A 23,859-nucleotide genomic window follows, 5' to 3' on the forward strand; every position below is an offset into this window, starting at 1 on the left:
TCTCTCTCTCTCGCTCTCTCGCTCTCGCTCTCTCTCACACACACACACACACTCATCTGGTCCATCTGCTAATTTAAGATGATTGACCTGGTAATCCAGGTGACATTTCAATCAAATAGAGAAGAACATGAACCTATTTAAAAAAAAAAAAAAGGTTTCAAAAGTGGTGAATTCATCACCTAGATAAAAATTATTTTTCCTCAACTACTATTTTACTCAGCTGCATTCACAGAAGCCCTACTGCTCACATTCTGGACACAAAATTCTAGTAGCGAACTATATTTTTAGCAAATACATTATTTAAAGTCACACCCCTCACACATTTTCCTGGTATGACACAAACATCCACATGAAAAACATTTCATGGAAAGCAATATCAAAATACTGGCTAATACTTAGAAAGGTGATTGATTGGGCATTTTTCTGTCTACACTCATTATAGATGCTCACTGCCCACATAACAAATTAATGCAAAATACAAATAAAAATAGCTTTAAACTATCTTCATTGTAACTGCCTAGCAAGTAAACAGCAAAAACACATGAGCAGTGATTGTGTGAAAAGCAGGACTAAGAGAATAAACTGGAGTTAGAGGTGTTTACAGTGGCTCAGTGGGGTGACCGAAGTCAATTCCAAGCCTACACACCTGTTTCCATCTGCATATACAGAAACAGAAAGAAATAACAAGTGAGCTACATGTTTGACATAACATCTCACATTGAGATTTCTTGAGTACAATTTGATTGTCATAACTTAAGATGAGTCTATGTTCTGATCATCTGTCTTCACTAAATCACTTTTCATATCATCAGTGTTCAGTCTAACCGCATATCAAGCATGATGACATAAAAGTCAATCTTACCAAAACCAACTCTACACACACACAGAGATCTGTCAAACATGCTTCCACAAAACTGGATGTCCATGTACAAACCATGAACACACACACACAAACGCACACACACACACAAACACACACACACACACACACACAAACATCCTTAACCCCCATCCGCTGGCTGGGCCGGACTCATCTGAGTCGTTGCCATGGTGACGGACCTGGAGAGCAGGCATCACCTTAGATACCTCAAACAGATAATCTCAACTAAACATATGCACACACAAACACACACAACCTTGACCAGGTAAGACATCCACACACACACATACACAAAATAGCGTACAGTACTGAATATAAGCACAAGTGAACCTGCAATTAGAGGTCAGTTTCAGATGTTTAAATAGAGAACAGACAAAGCCCAACAGAAGTCTTACTTTCACTCCAGATTTATCACAAATGTTAGAGTGTGATAACGACCTGAACATTTTGGTGAATCATTCCAGATCATATTTAGAAGAAATGTACATATAGAAAATGGTGTTAATTGAGACTGTTTACATTTTTTTTATACATTTTGTTAATCAGGATAAATGACTTATGACAAATACAACTTTGCTTTATAAATGTATTTCTATATTTTTAATAATTATTGAAATTATAAAATATAACGTAATATATTTATAATATATAATACAGACACTCTAATACACATTCTAAATACACATTTAGAATTTGAATAATATCAATATATTATATACTATACCACTATTCAGAACTGTGAGGTTGGTAAGTTTTTGTGCTCACCAAGACTGTATTTATTTGATAAAAATACAGTAAAATTATTGTGAATTATTATTGCTATTTTTATTGATATTATAGTAATGTTATGTATAGTAATACATAGACATTTTTAATAATTATTATTACAACATTAAAATAACGGTTTTATATTTTAATATATTTATACATAATCCTGCAGAAATCATTCTAATATGCTGATTTGACGCTCAAGAAACACTTATTATTATTATCCATGTTGAAAACAGCTGTGCTGCTTAATATTTTAGTGGAAACCACACTGTTCTTCTTATTCTCAGGATTCTTTGATGAATAGAACAACATTTATTTGATATAGAAATATTTTGTAACATTGTAAATATTTTTATTTCTTTCAAAAAAAACAAAAATTCAAGCCTGAAAAGAAAAAACTCCCTCTCCTTAACTTTTCAAAAATGCTCATAAAAGATTCACGTTTATGTCTATACATTTCAATATGAACATAAGAAAGACAAACAACCTGGAATGACACCAGTCACAAAAACCAAATCCTTCTTTTATCTTATCTGTAATACCAACAGAGACTATACAAAAGAACGGGATTATGCCAGATTATGTCTGGATGATATAATTGTGAATAATCTTGCCAGTGATCCTTTTCAGGAAATGGGATTAGACTTCAGAAAATTGACAGAGAAATGAGAAAGAGAGGAATGGGAGAAAGGCAGAAACCAGAAAGCAAGGAAAAAGGGAGAGATTTAAAAGTAAAAGAGGTACGAAAGGTATAGTTTGATATGAGGTTCATCCATTAAACCTAAATGTTCTGTTTCATGACAGGTATGATGTTGAATAAAAAGAACACAGGAAGAAAACACAGTCAATGCATTTTTAGTAAGTATTTTCATCTTTTTTTCTTGTGGGTAAATTTGTGTCACTGTGACAGTTTTGTGCATATATGTGTGCTTGGATGGATGGATGTGTGTGTGCGCGTGTTTTTGAATTAGGTGTGTTTGCTAGGAAGGAGTAGCAGATTAAGGGATTATGGTGAGTCTGATCATGTGATTGTCATGGTCTGTGATGACCCTACTTACTAACAGATTACCCTGGTGAAGGTGAGGTAGCCTCCTTTCCTTTCTATTTCCTCCTTCTGTCACTTCATCCATCTTTTTGTCAGGACAGCCTGTCATCTCATCCCTCATGGTTGAGCTGAAGTCTCTACCTTCCGTGGCTTTCTTTACCGAGCCTGGAGACCTGAACACACGAACCTGCACAGAAACGCTCATTTCTTATTATTCCCCATTCAGAGGAGTCCTCATCATCTTGACCCTTCCTTCTGGATTCTTTGACCTGGAGATCCAGGCACACACACCTGATCTGCCAATGCAGAGGTGAGTAACACAATCCAGCACTCCGATCCCATCTCCTCAAGCACCTGAGGAGGGAAACCAAACTATCAGTTAAGCATCTGTGTTTTGCTCCAAATGTTAGATAAATGAGATGGAAATTGGCATTATAAAAGCTAAGTCGATTCCCAGCCGCTTCCTTGAAAGCAGGAACTGGCCTAAAACTATTACACCCAACAACAAAAGCTTACTTTGACATAGCCCAGTTTAACCAGAGGAAAAACAACACAACTTCTAAATGTGTGAGAACGATAACAGCTTTCAGGTCCTACCGTTTCAATCTCAGAGAGCCTATTCAGAGAAAGGCACTCATTTGACTTTGCATTCAGCTCATTACACATATATAATTGTATGTGTCACGGCTATTATGTGGCATGGTTTGAGTGGCCGAAATCACTTCAGAGTTAGCCCTCCAGCGTAAAATGGGTTCATGTTACATTTAGCAATGAATGGAGAGCCACAAATTTGTCCACCCAAAAACACAGGCCTACAACAGTTATTGTTAAACCCTGTAATAAATTAATAATACCGAATAAGTACAGCTTATTGAAGAAGAAATATCTGTACTAATTGTGGTATAAACTATGGTTAGCATAGTTTCCATGTACATGGTTTCCTTTTTCCATGCTGAAAAGGATGGTTTACATTTTAGACTATTTTAGGATGCTTGCAGCAGGACTGTGTTTTCAAGGAATACACAAACAGAACAGCTGCTAAACTTCTTTAACCATTAAAAAAATAGTAACTACCGAATAACGAACTGGAAATTAGTACGTTGCTGCAGTATTTTTTCAAAGTACATCGGTAAAGAGATCGATAAATATGTTGCATCAGTTTCATGAGACGCAGGTGTTGCTTGGCCCTCTGGCGCCCTCTGTTGAAAAGCTTGTGAACTGCAGACTCGTATTAGTACAATTTAAAGAGAGTTTATCGCTGAATTTGGGCAGCACTAATTAATCCAGTTAGCAATTAATTATCCTAAAGTGTCTCCCTTTTGTTTCCTTTGACGTAGCGTCGCAGCTCTGTTTTTTCAATTGGTAAACAGGGACTTGTGATCACACTTTTCTTTCAGACTTCACACTTTTATTTGGTAGCCTATTATTAGCCTATTATTACTGTCAATGTCTGACACAAAAAGCTGTTGAAAATTGCGCCAAGAAAAATAAAGAAATATATCTAAATTATATAAAAAATAATATATAAAATATTCTTAGGAAATATATACACATTCACATGAATTGACCTTTTGTGTCAACATGCTTATCACAAGAAAGCAGTTCAACGTTTTGGATTAAAATCTATACCTTCAATTATAATTAATGAGATATAGATTTTGTGATAGCTAGCCCTGAGCTCCCCAAAACTTTAAGAGTGTGGGATGGAATATTTCTGTCTACAAGTTGTCCTGAATTTCAGTTGTTTGACCTGAAAGCTTCTTGTTTATTTAAAATTCATAAAACAATGTGCAACTGAAGTCATTGTTGAATTGCTCCATGTTTCATTATGGACACAAACACGCCAAAACAGAAATCCTCCTAACAAAATAATAATTTCCCTATAAAATAAGGAAATAAATACCTTACCAAAGATGTCTCTATGTCTTTATCTCCAGACATTATCCCTCTCCAAGGAGGCTTTTGTGCGAGTTTTGGGGTGAGGGGCCCTGAAACCTCTCTCTCGCTCAGCTCTATGGCTGGAAGAAAACACACGTCTGTCCTCCTCTCCCTTTCTCTTCTATTCCTCTTCCTCTGTCTCTTCACTCGTCCATGTGTCTGCGGTCCTGCCCGGGCCCCTCTTCTCGCCGGCCAGCCTTTCTTGGTGTTATGGGGGGTTCCAGATAAAGACTGTTTGGGTCGGCCTGACCCAGCTGCATTTGGGATGGAGTGGGAAGGCCGTGTGGCAATATTTTATGAGGACACAGGACTTTACCCATATTTCACTGCACAGGATCGTCCTGTCAACAGTGGCCTACCACAACACACCAGCCTTGACCTTCACCTCCAGAGGGTGGAGGGCGACCTGACGGCCTCATTACCCCAAACAGGAGCACCTGGTTTAGGGGTGCTGCGCTGGCAGGAGTGGATGCCTCAGTGGAACAGGAACAGGGGAATTAAAACAAAGTATACTATGGAGTCGAGGGCACTTCTCCGGAGATTTTTTCCAGACTGGAGCACAGAGGAAGTGGAGAAATGGTCACAGGTGATGACAATCACAACATATTACAATATTTCTGAGACTATCATTCTGCATTATGTTGTATAAATCGATCATATGATTTAATTTCCTGTCAGGTTGACTTTGAAGCAGCAGCACAGGCCATTATGATGGAAACCCTGCAGGAGGTGAAGAGATTCCGCCCACAAAGATTATGGGGCATAGCCCCATTTCCTAACTGCTATAACTTTGACTCCACCCAGATAGCACTAGCCAATTACACGGGACGGTGCCCTGCGGCAGAGATGGCCCTTAATGATGAGCTGATGTGGCTGTGGAAGCGAAGCGGTGCCCTCTATCCAGCACTCTCACTGGAGAAGCTGCCAGAGGGCACTAAAGGGACGTGGCTTTATGCAACCAATCAGATCAGAGAGTCTTTACGAGTGGCGGCTCTTGCATTGACTACCTTTGATCTTCCTGTGTTTCCACTGATCAAGATTGTGTACATCTCTTCTAACTCCTTTCTCTCAGAGGTAATGAATAGTAAGCTGTAATCTATTGAGTGAGCCAATAAAATATAGAAGAAATAATATATAATATAATAATATCTGTGTACCTTATAAGGACTTTGTTGTCACTCAGTACAACCTCATATGTCTGTATTGAATATGTATCAGATTGATCTGGTGAACACAATTGGAGAGAGTGCTGCTATGGGAGCATCTGGAGTCATAATATGGGAAAAATCCTTAGAAGTTAAAACACAGGTAATCATTCAATCATTTGTCCACTAACGTTCAAAAGTTTATAATTTCTGAACACTTTTATTCAGCAAGGGTGCATTAAATTGGTCAAAGTTGACAATAAAGATATTTATAACGTTACAAAAGATTTCCATTAGAACTTTCTAAAAGTTAATCAAAGAATCATTAAAAAAATTAAGTTACCCTCAAAAATATTGAGCAGCACAACTGTTTTCCACAGTGATAATAATAATAAATGTTTCTTGAGCACTGTATCAGCATATAATTTCTGAAATATCATGTGACTCTGAAGAATGGAGTAATGGCTGCTAAAATTCAGCTTTGCCATCACAAGAATAAACCACATTTTGAAATACATTCAAATAGAAAACAAGTATTTTAAATTGTAACAACATTTCACAACACTACTGTTTTTACTGTAGCTCTGATTTTAAAAATGCTCCCTTCACTCTTAAAAATAAAGGTGCTTCAAAAGGTTCTTCCGTTTTTGGTTCCACAAAGAGCCAGTCAAAGGATCTTTAAAGAACCGTCTCTTTCTTACCTTTTTATAATCTGAAGAACCTTCTTTCGCCACAAAGAACCTTTTGTGAAACAGAAAGGTTCTGCAGATGTTAAAGGTTCATGGAACCATTTACACAAAAAGGTTCTTCTATGGCATCGTGAAGCACCTTTATTTTTAAGAGTGTTGCTGAGCGTAAGAGCCAGAAACAACTTGCGTGTATTATACATGCATACCTCTCCAGTCCACCTTCTAGTTTATTCATTATAATACTTTTCATTAGTCATTAGAGATTCCTGTAAGACTGATATTATTTAAACCTGCATGTGTCTCCTACAGGAATCCTGTTCAGAGTTCGGCTCATATGTTCGTCAGGTTCTTGGCCCATATGCTGTCAATGTGACGACTGCAGCACGTCTCTGTGGAGTCTCATTGTGTCAGGGCCGTGGACGCTGTGTGCGTAAGAAACCTGAGGACCCCACATTCCTGCATCTTCCTTCAGCCCACTTTATGCTTCTCCCAAACGGGGCAGAAGGTGTCCGGGCCACAGGAGAGCTTCCCACTGCTTATATAGACCTCTGGAAGAAGGACTTCCGCTGCCAGTGGTTCGAAGCCTTGGAGGGTGCAGCAGCGGATCAAGAATCAGGCGTGGTGCTGGAAAACCGAGGGAAAATAACATCACCAACAGTGAAAACAGTGGTTGGGATGAGCCAGAGTCCGAGTACAGCGGTTCCAGTGATTCCAGTCACAGCAGTGCCTACCAAGCAGCCAGTGGACGGTGGCAATTCTGCACTTAAGACACCCATCATCCTTCTCTCCTCACTGGTTCTTCATTATGTTTGACGAGAAGAGAGCTGGAGTGTGAACTTTTGTGAACCTCTGTTGGCCTTGACTTTGATTGATAATTGCAAAAATAATTTTAATATAAATACCCAAAGGAATAACTCTGTTGAGGATAGCTTCAAAGATGGATTTAAATTCACAATCTGAACATGACTGAATAAACAGATCTGTACTGAATCACACTTGAATATGAACTACAAAACTTGTTTTAGATAAAGTTTTTTAAAGGGATAGCGCCATCATTGACCCTCCACTTGTTCCAAACCTCTATGAGTTTGTTCTGTTGAACACAAAAGAAGATATTTTGAAGAACGGTAGCCACTGACTTCCAAAGTATGAAAAAGAAAACTCTGGAAGTCAATAGCACCAACATAAAGGTTTGGAAAAAGTGTGAGTAAACTATTATTTTTTTTTTTGGGTGAACTATCTATTTAATCTACATACAAAATGACCATGAATGGTTTTTGAAACAAAATTAGCTACCTTAATGTACTATATTACAATAATAGACCCAGTCCAAACAGACTAACTATGTGCTGAATAAATGTTTATACAAATAAATTAAGATTATTTTGTTTCTGCAAAAATAATTGTGATTGGAGTTAATACTATACCTTTCTTTTTGAAAACATGAAAACAGATTATTTTACAAATACAGTGGGTACGGAAAGTATTCAGACCCCCTTCAATTTTTCACTCTTTGTTATATTGCAGCCATTTGTCTGAATACTTTCCGTACCCACTGTATGTCTGCATTAACCCTTTATATTATACACTACATTTAAAATATTTTGTAGTAAGATCTTTTTTATTTTTTTTAAAGAAATTGATACTTATATTCAGCAAAGATGATCAAACACTGATCAAAATTTTACATTGTTACCAAAGTATTTTTTTCAAATAAATGTTGTTCTTTTGAACTTTATATTCATCAAAGAATCCTGAAAAAATTTATTATGGTTTCCACAAAATCAAAACTGCTTTCAAAATGGAAAAAAAATAGGAAATGTTTCTTGAGCACCAAATCAGCATATTAGAATAATTTCTGAAGGATTATGTGACACTGAAGACTGGAGTAATGCCTGCTGAAAATTCAGCTTTACCATCACAGGAATAAATTACATTTTAAAATATATTAAAATAGAAAACTATTTTAATTTATAGTAATATTTCACAATATGACTGTTTTCACTTTTGCAATTAAATAAATGCAGCCTTGGTGAGCATAAGAGACATCTTTCAAAAACGTTGAAAATAAACTTATATGACTTTGTATATATATACAACGTCAAACCTGCGTAAGACTTGTGACAGGACAGCGATAGCACAATCATAAAATGTCCTGAAAGCAGCTGGGCCGGGGTGTAACAGGCCTCTATCTGTCTAAACTAAAATCTAATCAAATGTTTAGTCTCCAATTTATCTTTTACATTTAAGAAAAAAAAAGAAATCAGCCAAATTTACACTATATCTGAACAGCCTGTCCCAAACAAAGCCATCCTCCATAATGAAAATGTAAAGCCTTTCCAAACATTCAGTGACAGATATAAATGACTACTAGGCAAATCTGCTATTTTGTTAAATTAACAAATACCAACTAGGAGAAGGATAACAACTACAATGTCCAAATAATAAATGTGTGCATCTACGTGTTTACGTATCTCTGAATTCATCAGAGATTATAAGGGGTGACAGAGCAAAACCTTTTATCCGCCAGTATAAATTAATCCAGGGCCGCATGAGGACACAAAATCTCTCTCTCTCACTCACACATACACACAAACAATATGCTCTATCCCTGATAATTTCAGCCTGATTAATAGTGCAGATCAGGATGCAGCTATAACTGAGCTCAGCAAAAGCAGAAGACTCTCAAAAGAAAACAACTGTATGTCAAAAAGCAATGAACATTTTTCACCTAAAATGTAGTGAGAAGACTCACAAAAATCAAGTCTCATTCTAGCAAATTTATTTTGTTTTATATAATAATTTAAAATGTACATTGATGACAGATTGTTGGACAAATCAGGGTTATAGTTAGCAAGACTGCAATAAAGAGAGAGACGGTTCAAACAGGAACAGACGGAGAAAGGTAAAGATCATTTGCAAAAATAAACTTTCATCCATCCTGTATTGATTTTTTTCACACCCACCTCCAATCTCTCCTCACCTTCCTCTGATTTGTGGTGGTTTTCCTGTGATAATCGCTTGCAGACAACAAAACAGTTAAACAAATGACAGGACATTTGTCATTACTCTCAATACGGTAATCAAGAGTCCAATATTTGCAGGTGGGCGTTTCCGGTGCTTGTGTTAAGAATAGTTTATTTTAGAATAGTAAAATTACACTTCTGCCATTATTTACTCACCCTTATGGCGTTCCAAACCTGTATGACTTTCTTTCCTCTGAAGAACACAAAAGAAGATATTTTGAAGAATGTCCTGGCCACTATTTTCCATGCAATTAATGAATGGAGACTGAAGCTTTCATCATAACGGTAGTTCATATGATGTGTGCACAACTCTTCCGAAGTCATGCGATCTTTGTGTGAGAAACAGATTGAAAAGTAAGTTGTTACTCATGATTTATGGTGAGCACAGTCTTCAAAAATTCTCCTTTGGCACTCCATGGAAGAAAAAGTCATACAGGTTTCAAACAAAAAGAAGGTGAGTAAATGATATCAGAATTTAGTTTAAGGTGAACTAACTGATCTGGGATGCATAGCATCCATCCTGCAGAAACACAGACGTCCGGGAGGAACAAGTATACACAGAGCATGGCTTCCATACTGACGAATATTGGTGTTAAACTTCTACTCTATGTCTTCAATTTGCGGCATTTAACACGCAATCTGTCAATATACCCACCGATAGTTCCATACACACACTGACTTCATAAACAGAGGCAATGGTAACACCAATCAGTTGCCCAAAAGCCACCAACAACAGAGAGTGCTTCCTGTGGATGTTGGACGGCATGGATCACAGGGAGGAGTCTATTTTGCCGTGCAAACATTCTAGAGGGGAGGAGCCACGACAAAAGGAGGTGGTTAAAGATGTGGCCTCCAAAGGGGAAGGGTGAGAAACAAGCTGTCTCTAAGGGGACGAGCACTTGCAGAGCATTGCTAGTAAACATTATAATTAGCAAAATGGTTCCATTGCACAGTGTGTAGCAGAATGACTGCAGAAGGCAGAGCCACTGCTTTTCTCCAAGGGGTGGAGTCCCCACTCAGACAGGGGGTGTGGCTTGCTGCCATAGTTACTTGCAGATGGTTTCTAGGGCATCAAGGGTTCGTTTGATGTCTCTGATCTGAGCAGCTAGAGCATGTATAGGTTGCATGGACCGATCTAGCTCCTCACAGCGCGCCATGAGCGTGTACATTCCCTGGAAACAAGCACACACAGATCAAAACACAAAATAAAATTAAAATTACAACTCGCCCGACCTGATAAATACAAGTCACTCTCACCTTTATACTCATGTCCACTGACTCTCCCAAACTGTCCACAGAATCTCTGTAGGTCTGGATATAACCCACACTTAAAGCAGTCATCTGGAGAGACACAAGATTTTAATTTATATTCAAAGCAATATGTGCATAAATGCATAAGTGAGTTAAAATGAGGGTTGCATACATAAAAAGTGACCCCAAAAATTATTTGGACACTGAAAAAGCTAGCAAGTTTTAAAACCTGTTCTGTATTTTTGCACAAATTTAACCTACAATGTGATTTGATCTTCCTATAACAAAATAAAGATAACTTAATTTATATTAAATTAAATTATATATACTACTGTTCAAAGGTTTGGGGTCAGACAGATTTTTTATTTATTTTTTGAAAGAATTTCATTCTTTCAGCACAGACACATGAAATGGGTGAAAAGTGACAGTAAAGACATTTATAATGGTATAAAATATTTATTTTTCAGATAAATGCTGTTCAAACCTGAAAAATATATAATGGTTTCCACAAACATATTAAGTAGCATGGCTGTTTTCAACATGGATACTAAAAAATGTTTCATATTAAATGTTTCATATTAGCATATTAGAATGATTTCTGAAGGATCATGTGACACCGAAGACGGCTGAAAATTCAGCTGTGCCATCACAGGAACAATAAATGCCTCAGAACTGGCTTTTTTGTAGTAGAAGTCTGTGAAACAGTATGCAAATTGGCCAGGAACCAGCACCAGAATAACATCAGTAGAAACAGGTGAAGTGTGAAGTTGAGGGGAATTTACTTTATATAGCCAATAAAAATTACCTTGAGACCATGTGGCTAAAAACTAGTTCAAAAATGGCTAAGAATTAGTTCTAAAAAAAGGAACAGCACAATTTATTTGCAGGCTGCACTGGTTTCAGTATTTTGAAATGTGGATTAAGTGTCTAAATATTTTTTGGCTGGCTGTATATGATCCAGGGTAATACTCACATTCTGTATAGTTCCATTGAGGCTTCGCAGCATCAGTTCTACACTCTGAGCCACATCCTGTGTGTGTTTGTGCAGGTCTGCCAGAACTGACGGGTCAATGGGCGGAATATCAGCCGGCCGACGCAAAGAGCCACGACCACGTACCACAGGCCCAGAACAGTCCGCTGAAGTAGACACACACAGATCAAATATTACTGGTACATTACATAACAAATTATAAACAATTTTTTGACACCCTTAGCTACTCACAATCTGTGTCCAGACTCGGCCGCGAGCTCATTTTAATCTTCTGTTCAAGATTTTTGGTGATGAAGTGCGTGAGATCTCCATCATGGCTGACGGTTCCCTCCAATTCGAGGGCGCTGGATATGGTAGCTCTGCGTCCTTCCACCTGTCCGCCTCTAGCCCCGCCTCCTCGTGCCCCGCCCCCACACGCCCCGCTGATCTCATCCAGGCTCTTACTGTCCTGCATGCCACGCACGACTCGATCTCGCTCTGGCACTGACCGCACACGCACCTCCGCCATCACGTGAGCCGGGCACGGAGAATCGTCCAGGTCCGGCAGCAGAGGGGGTGTGGCCTGGTTGGGAGGAGGGGCTGGAACAAGGGGAGGGGCCTCATCAGGAGAAATGGAAGCATTTGGCTGGACTTCATCCGAAGAATCAGGATTGGCCCATTCATCAGATTCTGAGCGAGTGGGAGGGTGTTCAGTTGAGAGCGTACCAACTGGCTGTAATTTGTGCAGATCAGTTTATTTATTAAAAAGTTCAAGATAGACATATTTGATTTACACAAGTTGGACATAAAGTTCAATTATTTCACTATTAATTAATAAATTAAGTGAATTAAAAGTATTAATTTATTGGAAATATTGTTACAAACATAAGATTTAATATTTTATTTTTATTATTATTAACATGATGTTAATATTTGTTATATTAAATATAAATTAGTATTTAAAGTGAATACAAAAGCATACATTTGATTTAACTCCTTAAATGTAATTTATGGAGATTATTGTTATTACTATTATTATGTAATTTGTGGAAATTATTATTTTTTTATTATTATTATGTTAGTATTTATAATATTATATGTAATAATTTAATTGTTATATATACGTAAGTAATTATTATAATTTAATTAAATGGAGTACAAAAGCATAGATTAGATATAGCTCTTTAAATTTAATAATTTGTAGGACTTTAATTATTATTAATTATTTTATAATTATGATGTTAGTTATGAATTGTATTATTATTATTATGTTAGTAAGTTTAAATTTATTTTATTTATTTTTTAAATTACGGTTGCAAAGGGGTGGAAAATTTCCGCTAATTATCTGGAAACTTTCCAAAAGTTTCTGAAAATTTCCAAATAAATCATGGAAAGTTTCCAAAAGTTCTGGAAAGTTTCCAAAAATTTTCCACCCCTTTGCAACCCCATTAATAATATGAAGATTTTATTACATTATACACTAGTATTTAATTGAATGAGTACCAGCGCACATCTTTGATCTAACCCCTTACCTGTACGGAAATAAGAGTCTCCTTTTTTTGCTTGATCTCTCCCTTGTTGACACTGTTCATCTCTCCATCACTTGTCTTTCTCTCATCCTCCTCCCCCCTCCATTCTTCCAGTTCTTTTTTAGAGCGGCCGTGTATTAGCTCAGTCTCACAGGAGTGCGTGCCCTCGTGTGAGCCATCTTCAGCTGGAATATGTGCACACTGGTTGTGTTGAACCAGTGACTCTGAGTGATCTGTGTGTGACTGGAGTGTGTGTTTGTCTCTACATGAGTCTATGTGGTGAAGTGTGTGTTTGAGAGTCTCAAAATCAGCCCCATCACTGAACATTAACCCCTGGGTGGCGAATCCATGAGGTCCTGACAAACTTGAGGTGTCCACGCCATTGCTTGCTTCTTGCGCATCCTGACCAGTCACAGAAGAGCGGCTCATCCCTCCACCCGCTGCAACAAATCATCATCACCATTAGTGATGTAAAGCTAAAGTTAAATGTGATGCAAGACATAGGCCTAAATTCTTATTAAAATTTGTACAAATGACAGTTTATTGACATATTTTTTGATCATTTATATTTTATACTTATTTTATAAGAATGATATTTACCAGATCATTCTTAATTTATATTTCATGCCTGAGTTAGCATGGTATTGTATGGTAAATTCACCATACAAAGAGTGTGTAATTTTAATTATTTTGGAAACATTGCATATTATAAAAAACTGTTTATTATAATAAATATATTTATTTCCATAGATGGAAGAACAAAATAAAATATGGCACTGCTTATGATCTATAACAGCATCATGAAATGTTTCTTCTCAAACTACACAATGGGGAAAATAATATTAGGCAACAATGCATATCCAATCCATTTAAGACAGCATTATTTTAGTATCATTAAGATAATATTATAGTTTTTAGTTTTATTATAACATTTTATGTTTTCCATACATTTTAAAGATTTAGTAATTTTGTTGTTTGTCATTTTTATTTTTCAATATTATATTTTATTTCAGTTAAGAAATAAAGCATCATAAAGCATCTTTATTTATTAAGGTTGAGCAATTAAACTCAAAACCTTATTTTTCACGAACGATCTTGAGTTTCACTCAACATATGTAATCACAGGCATTATGAAGTGCCTCGATCAGTTTCCTGAGTCTGTTTTGACAGCTGTCAGTTTACTCGTTGCTAATCAATTTATTGGGTTATTTACTTACTGACATAAGCAATGAAACCTAAAAAGATTTTATCTAGTGATGAAGTGTCTCTCTAATGACAGAGAAACTGAAATCATATGACGCTGAAATCACCAGCAACAATGATTTGCGGGTCTTAAAAATCATGACGCACAAACATCGATATTCTCACAAACATTCAGCATCACAACCTGACAAACCAGACGCAGATCAACCAAACAATAAATGTTAATAAACGGATCAAGGAAACGACAGTGGTCACCTGACGTTAGCTTTAAGATAGGCTTTAGCTGTAATGCAGGCCTCTGAATTCGCAGTTATTCTGCGAGATTTCAGCGAAAACCCGCAGCCTTTTGACTATTACTGCTTGAGTTTGGGTTGTTTTGTCATGTTCCAGATGCATGTAATGCAATGGGGGATTTGTGAAGTTAAATATTTACCTACAGCTCTTCGCCCAGGATGAAGGTTGCCAACTGAGTCCGCACTAAATATTTGTCGTACTGAAACACAACGTTGACGTTATTGTTCCGCATAACATTCAGAGATAAATCTCATGACATAAAAGACGTGCGTAAAATTGCATGTAAACGCATTTTGTGTTTTTATATACTCATACCTTAATGTAGTTTATCAGAGGGCTAAATTATAGAATTAATAAAAAATAAACCTATGGTTAATTATTCATTTATATGCACAAAGAGAGATGTCTAGACAGCCTGTCCAGACAGACATAGTACACAGATTTCACCACAAGGGGCGGTAGACGCCGCGGATTGATTGAGCTACTGGCGCTGCTCTCTCCCACGTCCTGTGCAGTGGGCTGTGTGTATTTTTACCCAGCTCTCATTTTATAGGCTAGAATTAAAGGAATTGTCAACCACATCAGCAAAACTTAGGTCAGCTGTGACCCTGTCACAAAACCCTGACCAAGACCAAAACCTCTAAGATCCTGTTATTATCCAAAAAAAACTCCCCCTGCAATAATGCCCTCTGAAGTAGAGCCAGAGTAATGCTGTGAGTCAGTCTTGACCTCTACTTACTCTCTCGACCTCTTTAGGGGACTGTAGTCCACATGAAACAACATTCACAAGTCAGTTTACATTAGTAATTTGATATATTTCTAAGTGAAACAATGTATTCAACTTGAAAACTGTAGGGCAAGACTTGATTATTATTCATCAGGAATTAATTGGATTGTAAAAAGTGGTTGTTCCATACTGGAATAAAGCAATTGTGAAGGACTACTTCCTAGCAGATGTCAGTATTTGCTTTTGAGGAGGCTTTTTTTTTTTTTACCAGGATGTGGAGTCAGAAGGTCAAGTTCACCTTAGTATTATCTTGATGTAGTATCTCCATGTTAAATATCCTGTTATTTGCAATGACCTTTGACATTTACATTAATTTACAGCATTAACTATTGGCTTTTAGAAAGACTACAGTCTTTAAACAGTAGACTAAAACATACCTAAATGACAATTTGAGGTGACGTCAGCTGAAAAGGAAATTCGTTTCAGAGGTAAAGACAATTATTATACTTTGACAACCTTTTTTTCTTTCTTTCTTTTTTAAACTGCATGTGCTATAATATATGCTGAATAATTGTGCTAAATACGATCAAAAAAGTGTATTAAGACAGTTAATGTCTTCATTTCGTGTAAGTATTGAACAACATCAAGGCAGTCATCTTCCTTAACATAAAATAGTGCAATTTTTCTCACTTTCTTTCTGTTTCTCCTCCAGTCTCTCCCCCTCACTTCGTTATTTGCATCACCGATCTCATTTACTCACATATAGGCTCTCCAAGTCTATTTGGTATTCAGTTCTGTGAGTGTTTTAAGGGGCAGCTGTATCCAAGGCAACCCACCTAGTCAATTTCCCAGTGTCCTGTCATTTATAAGTAGGATGCAATATACACTAATGCGCTCATGGAATTCAAATGCTTGTCTCACAGCAAACAGTGGCCAGAGAAAATTCCAGCACGTTTGTGCATGTGAGAGTGTTTTTCTGTTTATATTATGCAGACCAAAATACTAATGCAGTCATTTTTTTGGTATTTTCATTTTTCTCTAACATTAGCTTGCTCTATTCTTTTTCTATTCTATCTGTTTTCTTTTTATTATATGATTTTTAAAAAACCTTGCTACGTGTACTGCATTAAGCTAACTGACACTCCTCATTTGTAAGTCGCTTTGGATAAAAACGTCTGCTAAATGTCTAAATGTAAAATGTATGTAAATGTACTGTATACAGCAGCATACTGTATGCGAATGTTATTATTATTACAAAGTGGAATACATTAAGTAGTGCAATGCTGAATTCTGTTCTTTTTCTCTCAATTTCATGAGAGTCTTCCGAAACACTTTATTCAAGGTTCAAAGTCCATTAATGAAAACCAGATTTACAGTTAAAGGTAAGACAAAGTCACACGTTTCACAAGGTTTAAATAATTGAGGGCAGGATTTACCTCTTCATATGTAAAACATGAACATGAAATATCTATTCTACATTTTCTTTGTTTATTTTATGACTGTTAACAACATTGGAGTTTTGTTTGAGTCTCCTGGTGAACCGAGCTGCTCCAACATATACACACAGATCACTGCTTCTGTCTCTGTCATGTGGTTTGGGTCTGACCTCATTTGAATTTGCTCCTCTTCTCTCTCTGTTTGTACTGTACTTTAAAGCCTTTAAATCCTTTTTTCTTAATTTATCTTTTGGTTTTCCATCCTTCTGAATGGAGGCCTTTCAGGGCGGGTGCCAAACTTCTTGGCAGTCGTGCATCGTCCATGTGCAGAAGAAAGTAGCTGCCATTTCAGTCCAGTAAAATAACACACCCTTTGTGCCTCCATCGATCCCCAGAGAAACACATCGTTCATCATCCTACAGGATCTGCTGCATTTTGGGACTTTTGCTTTTGTTAATTCATTTAAATAAATGTCTCAAAACCTTAATGAGTGACGTCAGAGACAGAATTACACTCTATTGAAATACTAAAAAGAAAATAATAGCATGTACAATTTTTACACTTAAAATGCAAGACAATAAACACAAAGCACAAAAACACAAGAAAATAAATACCATGAAAGATAAATAAGGCAATACATTTCAGTACAGATGAAAAAGTGCCATCAACACTGAAGTCTTTTTAAACAAAGAACATTTTAAGATGCTCCCTAACTTTGGAAGATTTGTCTTTTATTCAACAGAGGATAATTTGGGGACACTCCCTTGCCTTAAAATATTTGTCAAATATGCTTAACACAGTCCTCAAATAATCAATTGGTTTTTAATATTAAAGTAAACACTTCTTCTTGACCACACCAATACCAGATCATTCTTAATTTGCTTGGTAACAATCCTTCATATGATTCAGATACTAGCTTTGTTCCAAAACCTGGTGAGCTGCCTCATTGCCTACATAGGCAGCATTCTACTTGTCACTGAACTCATTAAGCGATTTGACACTCTACAATTCTGGACAACACACAGATATTCTTGACATGCAATTAAGTTTTCAGTTAGCATGTCATAGTATTCATTAAATATTTGGTAAAATAATGTTTTTAATTACAATACTGTTAATAAGTTTGGGGTCAGTAAGAAGTAAGGTCTCATGCTCACCATGGCTGCATTTATTTGATCAAGAATACAGTAAAGTAAAATAACTGTTTTCTATTTTAATATATTTTATAAATGTAACTTAGTACTGTGATGGCAAAGCTGAATTTTCAGCAGCCATTACTCCAATCTTCAGCATCACATGATCCTTCAGAAATCATTCTAATATGCTGATTTGTTGCTCAAGGAACATTTATTATTAGTATAAATTATGAAAACAGCTGTGCTGATTTATACTTTTGTGGAAACAGTGCTACAATTTTTTGATGAATAGAGTTCAAAAGAACAGCATTTGTTTAAAATATAAATCTTTTGTAACAATGTCTTTACTGTCACTTTTGATCAATTTAATGCAAAAATCTTGCTGCACCCAAACTTTTGATCACTCTATATTGAAACACGTCTTTGAATGAATTTAATAAAATATAAGTTTATCAACATTTTTCTATTGTCATCCCCCATCTTGCATGTATTTTTTTAAACTTGCATGCAGGCAGTTCATTAGGTTTTGAAACAAAGCAAATGTCTGTTATTATGATGCTGTGTGTATATGTACTGTGTATATACTGTATATTGCATGTTTTGTTGTATTCTTTTGTTTTGAGCAGCTTTGTAAACACCTGTGATTTGGTCTATGCACTCCTCGGCAGCCTCTGTGCTGAACTCTGCATTCGGCTCCGGTTCTTCCGCCCCCTTCCTTTCTCCTTCTCTCCCCCTCCTCTGTGCCTGTGCCGGTCTGCTCTCTTTCTGTCCTGTTTGTTATGCTTGTGGTTCCCTGATTCCTTGTTGTTGTGACGCTGACTGAATTCTTTGCAGTGTCGCTCCAGTTTGCCATGGTTGATCAATGCCATCACATCCTGGTACCATGGCTGGGAGGAGACAAGGGTGGGGTGCGGAGCGGGGCTCCACACAATTAAACGAACAGTAACGGCTGTCCAGCGAAATCCATGCTCTTCAAGCTGACAATGATAAATGCCGCCATGATTGAGCTCAGCCCGGGGAATGAGGATGCCCCTGTCAATGACAACCAGCTGCTCCCCAGATCTGACCTGGAAGACAGAAGGTTCAAAATTAGAGATAAATTTAGAGATATATCTCAATATTTGATCATGTTTTTAGTTCATGCATGAGTGTGCATGTACCTTATGTTGCTCCAAGCTGTTCTCGCCTATGTCTTTAAACCAGGTGACTGTGGCATGGTGAGATTTGGGTAGACACTCCAGGTAGGTGCTATTACCCAAGGCAACAACTTGTGTCTTCTCCTCTGCGTCCACCTGAAGACCAGCTGAATAACAATGAATAGAATAAGTAAAATGAAATGAATACATAAATTAAATGAAAGAATTAGGGCTTTAATAATTTATAATTTATAATTTTATAAAAATAATTTAGGGCTTTCAATTACATTTACATTTTAAAATAATAATTTAATAATAATGACAACAACAACAACAACAGTTATAATAATAATAATAATTATTATTATTACTACTACTACTACTTCTACTACTACTGGTTTTAATTCATTGTTGGCCTGTGTGCACATGCACATGGCAATTCTCACATAATATTTATTATTATTATTATCATCATTATTATTACCGTTTTAATTAATTGTTGGCCTATGTGCATATGTACATGGCGTTTCTCACATAATATTATTTCATCATTATTATTATTATCATGTATTTTATTTTATTTTTTAATTAGTTATTTTAATGAATTATGAATAATTATGAATACACATGGCATTTCACATTATTTTTTATTATTAATCACAATTATTATTAATTAAAAATTACAAATACAAATAATTATTATTATTATTATTTTTACTGCACATGTAATGTATTGTGCACATACACACAGCATTTCACACCACAAGCACTGCATTTTTAAGATTTAATTACTTTACATTAATTGTAAGTGATTTTCTAAAGGCCCAAATGGTGAACGTTTATTCAACCTTTCAGTTTCCACCCAGATTTAATGAGCAATGAATGAAATCATAAAAACATATAAATAAAAACAAAATTGACGGTGCTGTTCCAAAGCAGGATGTTTAGCAATAGTAAATGCCTGTGTCTCTTACCTCCCTGTCTCACACACTGGTTCAGCGGGTTGCCGTCATCGTTAACCTGACGAATGTTTCTTCTGCAGACAGGGAGGAATGTTTCAGATCAGATTTATTTCAGATATCCCAAATACCAATGCTTTCCGGTTTCAGTGTACAGGAAACTGCTGATGTAATGGATTCTATCAAACAAGCTGCCCATACAAGTGTGAGATGTGTGTCACCTGCGTGCAGTTGGCATGTAAGGGCTGCAAGAGTGGCCGTCCCAGGTGCAGTATGGGTCTCTAGCGAGACAGCATTCAGCGCAGGCTTGGCCGTACAAATCGCAGTGGAACAGACCCAATTGAACCACACCCTCTGCTGATCCAGCAAACAGCCACTGCTGGAAGCAAAACACACACACACACACAGATACAATGATATGGGCTGTGATGCTGTTTATCGCTTTTTTTCAGCAAGCAGGAAACTGGGCCAGAAACGCAAACATCTAAACCACATTCTCATATACAGCTCCAGAATTACAGAGCTCTTTCCATCCCAGATCTTCAGGTTTCAGCGAGTGTTTCATGGAACAAATGTGTGAAAACTCACAGTTTCATTTTAAATATCTTCCACCCTCTCACGTTGCCATGACGACAAGATGGGAAGGTTTATAAAAGTGTGTTGGTGTATCTTACATGTATATGTTTGTGTATGTGTGCTTCCAGTGATGAACATGGTACCTTTTTCTTGGACAGCGTCATGGCAGTGATCGGTGACTTGTTCTGTTGAGTGACAGGAGATGAGCAGTTAATGCTTCAAGCTCAAAAGGTCATCCATATGAATCTGGAATGTTACATCTGGAGAGATTTTACCTTAAAAACCTGCAGCTGTTCCAGAGTGATCTCCTGATTCTGTCCGCTGGCTTTAGGCAGGTGAATCGCTTTCAGAACCAGGCCAGAATCTGAATACACACATACAATACACACAATATTTACAAGCTAAATGGACAGATCTGTCAAAAATTCAGTAAACCTACAGTTTACTGCAGTAGTCATCACAAACACACACCTGTACCAATGAACAGCACATCATATTGTCCATCCACCGCCTCCACTCTGTCCACAAGGAGGCGGGTCAGTTTATAAGGCACGCCCACTCTGATGAGAAAAGGATGCCCTCCAAGAGGATGTACCACTTCCTGCATTAAAAGATGTGTGCGGCTAAAGAAGATGACCTCATCAGGATATTCCCTTGTTGATTTGAACCCTCCATATGTGCTGCTGGGACACTGAAGATTGACAGAAAACTCAGTATTATGGTCCAGAAATGTATTTTCACCTCATTGATTTTAGTTTTTAGTCTTTTCTTTTTATTATAATCAAAGAAAACGATTAGAAATTGTAATAGTCCATAATCATTTAAAAACAAAATCGTCTTATCATATGGGAACACTCACTGTTCCAGGTCTAGGATAGGGAACTCTGCCTGTATATTCTGTCCACTTGTACTGTTGACCCTCCCTATGAAGGAAATTTCCTTTAAAAGCTCTAATAATGTCCTGCATGCGGTAAACACACACAGCGGATCCATTCAAGACATTGCTGTTGGGAGAGGAAACAAACACACATAAAAATAGAAACATTAATTATTAATTGATTGAGAGATATACTGTAAGTAGACAGCATCAACTAGCCATCACAATGTATCAAAACAACAGAATTCATTTTATTCAGTTCACCTGCTTTTGACCAGACATAAATCCAATTAAAACCAAGCTCTGGTGGCACAAATGAAAGTGGCACTTCAGTTCAAGCGTAAAGCCAGTCGGCAGTAAGGCACCGACTCCTCGGTGAGGGTAAAATGTCACATGATCTGAATTGAATTGAATCTGGGTCTGCTGTGAAAGTCAATCCATCTTGGATATGTCAATCCAAGATTGCAGCTCGTCGATCACGAAGCTTTGTTTGATCGGGATTTGGATTTAAATTTGACTAAACTTGACTGTTTTTGTTGAATTGCTCACGCTTATTACATTGCGCAAAGGCATCAGTCTGCATTCTGGGTCTAAATTGGCTGTGTGGCGGGGATCATCGTCAAGAGCACAAGAGACTGGTACGTCAACCTGCTTGTGTACAGTATGCGGTGTTTAACCACTGGAAGCATGTTCTTTTTAAGTTTGTTTTGGACATTTTGTCAAGTATACTGTATACAAGTGGCAGCGGGTTTGCTTCAGGTCCATTTTTATCGTATAATTCATCATTGGTAAATTTGGATAGTTGGACACATTATGGAGTATTTACTAACTCTGTAATTTTTGAACAATATAATGGGATGTTGTACCCCATGAATTTTATGTATTTTGGTTTTTTGAGATGCGCTTTATCTAGGGAGGTAAATTATTGTACGCTTAATATATTTTTTTGTTTGGGGCCGATGACTAGAATTAGAGTGAGTAACTCCGTTAAATGAAGGAGTTTAATAGTAATAATGTTATTAATATCTGGGAATGTATCTCCAAACCCAGGTCCTCATGTTGCTTCAAATTTTACTACACCAGTCGAGTTGAGATCAAGGTCTGGATTGGGTTTTATACATTTAAATGTCCGTAGTTTGTTGCCTAAGTTGGATATGGTGTATATTTGGGCTGAAAATACAAATGCGGATGTTATAGTCATATCTGAATCTTGGCTCAATAAATCTATCACAGATAACGACATTAGTATTACTGGTTACTCAGTGAGTCTCTTCCTGGTTAAATAGATAAATGAAGTCTCTGAGAGATTTAACACACTCAGTGGAACTGCTCAGCAGAGAGCAATAACACTGTCACTCTTTCCATACAGCTTTTTCTATATCCATACTTAATTGTGGACTCCACCCTATGCAACCCTCTCCAAAACCTTAGGCAGACACACACACACACATTTTCAAAAAGATAGATGAAGGCATATGCTATTTGAGATCGCTGATGTAAAATTGGTTCAACTTCTAATGTGTTTTAAACATCATGGGTGCATCATTAATGTCATCTTAGGCCAGCTGGAAAGTATGACTCAGTAATACTGCAATTTTATCCACATCCTTAACCACATACACACACAGGGCTGTCATGATGTGCACGTTGATCTTTTCCATACAATTAAAGTGAAGGGTGACCAGGGGCTGTCAAGCTCCAAAAACGACAAAACAGCATCATAAAAGTACCACTACAGTAGTAACTTGACTTCTGAAGCCATACAATTACTCTTTGAGCAGAACAGACTGAAATGTAAGTTGTTGTTATTCACTGAAAATCAAAATCATCATTTTCAAATTTAGTGACTCATGATTGGTCATGTGTAAAACAGCCATTTATAACACACACACACACACATTTTTTTTGGAACAGCTGCAGGCCAGCGTGCAGGCCCCTCCCGGAAGCGCCGGTCAAAGCGCACCAATACCTCGTCGGGTTGACCGAGAACGACGACATCGAGGCTTACCTCCACACATTTGAGGTCATCGCGGCCCGGGAGGGGTGGGGCCAGGAAGAGTGGGCTCGCATCATCGCCCCATTCCTCACCGGAGAAGCGCAGCGGGCCTATTATGCCCTGAGGGCACCCCGGAATGAACAGTATGACGAGCTCAAAGCCGAAATCCTAGCCCGGCTGGGCCTATCGCCCATGGGGGCGGCGCAACAGTTCTATCAATGGACCTATGATGAACGGCAGCCAGTGAGAGCGCAAGCTGCGCAACTGGCCCGATT

At 37.3% G+C, this 23,859-nt stretch overlaps 3 protein-coding genes across 5 annotated transcripts in view; 1 reads left to right on the plus strand and 2 right to left on the minus strand.

The window, feature by feature from the left end:
- The first annotated feature begins 2,731 nt into the window (after positions 1-2,731).
- LOC107669647 (hyaluronidase-2-like) lies at positions 2,732-7,564 on the plus strand. 2 transcript variants are annotated; one of them, XM_016461971.1, is made up of 5 exons: positions 2,732-3,006; positions 4,634-5,220; positions 5,313-5,708; positions 5,853-5,942; positions 6,778-7,564. In XM_016461971.1, the coding sequence occupies exons 2-5, from the start codon at positions 4,711-4,713 to the stop codon at positions 7,279-7,281; spliced, it is 1,500 nt and encodes a 499-aa protein (XP_016317457.1). In that variant the 5' UTR covers positions 2,732-3,006; positions 4,634-4,710; the 3' UTR covers positions 7,282-7,564. The 2 variants fall into 2 exon arrangements, with proteins under 2 accessions (XP_016317457.1, XP_016317458.1); XM_016461972.1 differs by having other exon boundaries at positions 4,859-5,220.
- Positions 7,565-9,233: 1,669 nt separating this feature from the next.
- LOC107669648 (uncharacterized protein C17orf59 homolog) lies at positions 9,234-14,935 on the minus strand. Its single transcript, XM_016461973.1, has 6 exons — positions 14,881-14,935; positions 13,248-13,684; positions 11,968-12,448; positions 11,719-11,882; positions 10,752-10,835; positions 9,234-10,666 (listed from the first exon to the last, which is right to left on the minus strand). Exons 2-6 carry the CDS (start codon positions 13,671-13,673, stop codon positions 10,541-10,543), a joined length of 1,281 nt encoding a protein of 426 aa, XP_016317459.1. The 5' UTR covers positions 13,674-13,684; positions 14,881-14,935; the 3' UTR covers positions 9,234-10,540.
- Positions 14,936-18,465: 3,530 nt separating this feature from the next.
- The window catches only part of sema3h (sema domain, immunoglobulin domain (Ig), short basic domain, secreted, (semaphorin) 3H), a 20,717-nt gene continuing 15,323 nt past the window's right edge, over positions 18,466-23,859 (minus strand). The window contains exons 11-18 of one of the 2 annotated variants that reach the window (XM_016461968.1): positions 21,571-21,715; positions 21,183-21,402; positions 20,987-21,075; positions 20,855-20,896; positions 20,357-20,514; positions 20,151-20,212; positions 19,201-19,343; positions 18,466-19,107 (exon numbers count right to left, since the gene is read on the minus strand). In XM_016461968.1, coding sequence (XP_016317454.1) covers positions 18,691-19,107; positions 19,201-19,343; positions 20,151-20,212; positions 20,357-20,514; positions 20,855-20,896; positions 20,987-21,075; positions 21,183-21,402; positions 21,571-21,715 — 1,276 coding nt within the window. In that variant the 3' untranslated portion in view covers positions 18,466-18,690. The remainder of the gene's footprint in view (positions 19,108-19,200; positions 19,344-20,150; positions 20,213-20,356; positions 20,515-20,854; positions 20,897-20,986; positions 21,076-21,182; positions 21,403-21,570; positions 21,716-23,859) is intronic. The other variant, XM_016461969.1, reaches the window with a different exon arrangement.

This window comes from Sinocyclocheilus anshuiensis, unplaced genomic scaffold (assembly GCF_001515605.1).
Source record: "Sinocyclocheilus anshuiensis isolate Anshui unplaced genomic scaffold, SAMN03320099.WGS_v1.1 scaffold80, whole genome shotgun sequence".
NCBI lineage: Eukaryota > Metazoa > Chordata > Actinopteri > Cypriniformes > Cyprinidae > Sinocyclocheilus > Sinocyclocheilus anshuiensis.

What these genes read in the sequence shown, in the direction of transcription:
- LOC107669647 (XM_016461971.1), top strand. Translation starts at nt 4,711, where the DNA reads ATGGCTGGAAGAAAACACACGTCTGTCCTCCTCTCCCTTTCTCTTCTA. An exon ending in AAGTGGAGAAATGGTCACAG is followed by an intron (nt 5,221 to 5,312) that starts GTGATGACAATC and finishes ATTTCCTGTCAG; the next exon opens with GTTGACTTTGAAGCAGCAGC. An exon ending in CTAACTCCTTTCTCTCAGAG is followed by an intron (nt 5,709 to 5,852) that starts GTAATGAATAGT and finishes AATATGTATCAG; the next exon opens with ATTGATCTGGTGAACACAAT.
- LOC107669648 (XM_016461973.1), bottom strand. Translation starts at nt 13,673, where the DNA reads ATGAGCCGCTCTTCTGTGACTGGTCAGGATGCGCAAGAAGCAAGCAAT. An exon ending in TCAATGGAACTATACAGAAT is followed by an intron (nt 10,836 to 11,718) that starts GTGAGTATTACC and finishes GTGTCTCTCCAG; the next exon opens with ATGACTGCTTTAAGTGTGGG. An exon ending in CAGTGGACATGAGTATAAAG is followed by an intron (nt 10,667 to 10,751) that starts GTGAGAGTGACT and finishes GCTTGTTTCCAG; the next exon opens with GGAATGTACACGCTCATGGC.